Source organism: Myotis lucifugus, unplaced genomic scaffold (genome assembly GCF_000147115.1).
Source record: "Myotis lucifugus unplaced genomic scaffold, Myoluc2.0 scaffold_333, whole genome shotgun sequence".
In the NCBI taxonomy this organism is placed as follows: domain Eukaryota; kingdom Metazoa; phylum Chordata; class Mammalia; order Chiroptera; family Vespertilionidae; genus Myotis; species Myotis lucifugus.
The window spans coordinates 449,275-452,771 of NW_005871381.1; the positions used below are offsets into that span (position 1 = coordinate 449,275).

At 42.4% G+C, this 3,497-nt stretch overlaps 1 protein-coding gene across 1 annotated transcript; it reads right to left on the minus strand.

Moving 5' to 3' along the window:
* Positions 1 to 218: 218 nt before the first annotated feature.
* On the minus strand, positions 219 to 2,919 carry GABRP (gamma-aminobutyric acid type A receptor pi subunit). Its single transcript, XM_006100954.3, has 2 exons — positions 2,737 to 2,919; positions 219 to 628 (listed from the first exon to the last, which is right to left on the minus strand). The coding sequence occupies exons 1-2, from the start codon at positions 2,902 to 2,904 to the stop codon at positions 326 to 328; spliced, it is 471 nt and encodes a 156-aa protein (XP_006101016.1). The 5' UTR covers positions 2,905 to 2,919; the 3' UTR covers positions 219 to 325.
* Positions 2,920 to 3,497: the final 578 nt, after the last annotated feature.

Below are 3,497 nucleotides of genomic sequence, written 5' to 3' on the forward strand. Positions count from 1 at the left end.
TGAGGTAAATGCAGGCCAGGGAGCCACTGAGCAGGCAGCCAACCCTGAGTACTGCTTGTAATCTTGGCTCCATGGGGATGTCTTTTGTAAAGATAAAAAAGGAATGGGTTGATATTTCTATTACAAGACTCTGTAATGCTGGAACATCTACAAGCTTAAATAATGGTTGGGGGGTCCATTCTTTGATAATAAATGTTAAATTGTTACTTTAGTTATTTTTAGCACCATTGGGTTAGGGTGCACACTTGGCTTAGAATACCATTTATATCATTATTTCCTTCTGTTGAAGTCCTATGGCATGCAAATTTTTAATGTTAATGTCCTCTTAAAAATACATATAATATGCCCAGTAAAATACATTGGCCAGCATAAAAATCAAAGGAAACAGTAGTTTGGAATATCGATCAACATTACTGGGGTTTTGAATTGTGAAATAATCAACAATCCTTCCCATCTTATCTCGGAAGACAAACTTGAACTTGTCACTGGTTTTCATAGTCAAGTTGCTGTAGTCGACGTTATCACCGGAAATTTCAATGGTGGCAAAGCTGATCTTCCGTTTAAAGCTGGAGATGGAGCTGTTGATGATGTTAGTAATATTGACTTCTTCCACTTCCTTTGGCATCCCCTAGTTCATAGACAACGCAGTTAGCTGGAAGGCTTGAGTCAGCAAAATAAATAAGTGGGTATTTATATACTTGGAGGCCTACGTATTGCATAATTAGGTTTAATAGAGAGTGACATTGAGTGCATCGGAAATTGGCTGGTAAGCCAGACTTAGCAGTCCTGTTATCCTGCTTGTAGGCACTGATCCCTTGTCCTTAGCTTGTGTAATGGGAAGAGTAACCATTGTTCACTCTAGCTATGCAGAGCTGTGTGCTAAATGCTAAATCCACAGCTTTGAAGTTAGCTGGCCTGGGTTCAAATTCCATTCTCTCTTTCACTCTTGTGAAATTTTAGTCACCAAAATCCCTTAAAAATTTTATTTCCTTGCCTGCAAAATGGTGATGATATTAATACCTACCTCATGAGTCTGATTGGAAGATTAAATGGTATAAATTATGTAAAACATTTAGTAGGCGTTTGAGGGATTTCATTCTGTTTCAGGGAGGGGGAAGTAATTGATTATGAGAAATAATAGGAATCAGCAGTGTCTTGAGGTCTCGCCACAAACAGAAATAGTGATGCTCCTTGAAATTCCAGGGAATTGCCATTCGCCAACATGTTGGGGCGACATAGGATGTGAGGGGCGTAGTGACGTCAGAGAGAACCGAGTATAGGTCCTTGGCCAGGCCACTTACTAGATGTGGAGTCTTAGATGAGTTATCTCATTTCTCTGAGTGGTAGGTCCCTAAACAGTAAATTGGGATGATAATGGTTCCCGTCTGATGGGTTGTTGGTGGACTAGGGGAGGTTGGTAAGCTGACTGGCACACAGCAGGTACTCTGGAGTGAAGTGACTGTTAGACACATGGCAAAATAAGGGCTTTCTGGCTCTTCAGTGATAAATCTTGGTCTTTCTCCAATTCCCTTTTTGGCAGTCTACTAAATTCAGAATTTTTTGGTAATTAACCATTGTCTCCTTAAGGAAGAAAATAAGTGAAATCCATGTCTACCTTGGCTGGCACATATGATCATTTGCCTTTGTCACTTGGATGCATGACTGTGTGAAACATTGTTCACAATAGTCGAACACAAGGGAAAAGACACCTGGGTCTTCGGGCTCTGCTGATTCTTTATTTCCTCATCATTAGACCCTGTGTAGTCCTGGCACTCTGCTGAAGGCGGCACTTCTTCTGTATTAGATCTCTATCCCTTTAAAACATTTTTTTTTTTTTTTGCTTTTTAGCATGAGCTTTCATATGCCAATGTCTATCAACTTGGGCTTCCAAAGAATCCCAGGGTTCCGTGGGCCTGGAGAAAATGATTATTAAGAGCATGGCCTGTTGCCCACTGCAAGTGGGAATAACAGATAAGTGTCGGCCTTGAGAGCCAAGGAGAAATAGGTTCAAATCCAAGCTCTGTATCTTACTATCTGTCTCCCCTGGGAAAAGTCCCTTCCCCGTCCCCTACCTCAGATTCCACAAGTATAAAAATGAAAAGGGCCTTACTGGGTTGCTATGAGCATTTTAAAGGATATAATATTTGCAAAGGGCTTGGTACTGTGCCTGGCACATGTGAGTGCTCCATAGATAATAGCCATTATTATTCTGAGAGCTGGACCGCATTTCCAATTAGCAGAAAGCTATGCTAATCAAGAAATTTACCACAATTTGATTTTTTCCTACATTTTTTCAGTAAACCATTGTTTGTCTAATTTAAGAAAACAAGAATGCACCAAAGAATTAAATAGTAAATACAGATTAATCTGAAACTTGTAAGTAGCTGATCACATTTGGTTTAATATTGGGTTGTTGTTTTTTGTGGATGCTTGTTCTTGTAGGTGTGATTTTATGTTGCATACAGATAACAGTTATTTTCTGCTGGAAAATTAAACATATTAATATCTCATTGCATTGGGTGAAAAGAACAATCCTTTTCAAAAGGCATCATGACTTCCAGAAGCTCCTACCTGAACAAGATGAGAGTCACTGGAGCAAAGTGAGTTATGGGGGATGGGCTGGGGGTGGAGGGGGGGGTAGGGGGGTAGGGAGGGAGTAACCAGGTCCAGGCCATCTCTACCGACCAGCCCATGGCACAAGTGATGAATCATACATAGGGCCCTCAAAATTCTTACCCTGTCTTTGGCCGCCATCTGCTGTAAGGAGCTGTAGTGGGCAACTGCGTATTCCAGGAGGGCCCCAAACACGAAGCTAAAGCAGATCCCCAGGTACACGTCGATGGCCTTGATGAAGCAGTTGGTGTTGGGAAGGGAAGTGCGGGACCCGATCATCAGTGTGGTCATTGACAATACGGTGGTCACTCCTGGGAAAACAGGCAGGCAATGTTCCCACGCCAGTGGCCAGGGGACCTTCCACCGTTACCTGGGAGACTGTCTCTATGCAGGACTTGGCAAGGTGGGCACAGGACCCAGAAATGGAACAGAGCGCTTTTGGGAGACTCCGTGGCCTTCTGGAATGGGATTGAATTGTCCGTTTTGTACAGATATGAGCGATGGGTTTTTTTTTTTAAATGTTTCACCTTCTGTCTTCTCATTAGAGGGGGTTGGTCAGTATGCAAAGTAATTGGCAACAGGCCATCTAATCACAATATCCCCTTACCTGTCACTATAAAATTAAGTTTAAAAATGTACTACTGCCCTGACCGGCTTGGCTCAGTGGATAGAGCATCAGCCTGCGGACTGAAGGGTCCCGGGTTCGATTCCGGCCAAGGGCACATGCCTGGGTTGTGGGCTCAATCCCCAGTAGGGGTGTGCAGGAAGCAGCCGATCAATGATCTCTCTCATCATTGATGTTTCTATCTCTCTCTCCTCTCCTTCTCTCTGAAATCATAAATATATTTTTAAAAAATAAATAAAAATGTACTACTCCTAGAGTA

What these genes read in the sequence shown, in the direction of transcription:
- GABRP (XM_006100954.3), bottom strand. Translation starts at nt 2,904, where the DNA reads ATGACCACACTGATGATCGGGTCCCGCACTTCCCTTCCCAACACCAAC. An exon ending in AGATGGCGGCCAAAGACAGG is followed by an intron (nt 629 to 2,736) that starts GTAAGAATTTTG and finishes TCTATGAACTAG; the next exon opens with GGGATGCCAAAGGAAGTGGA.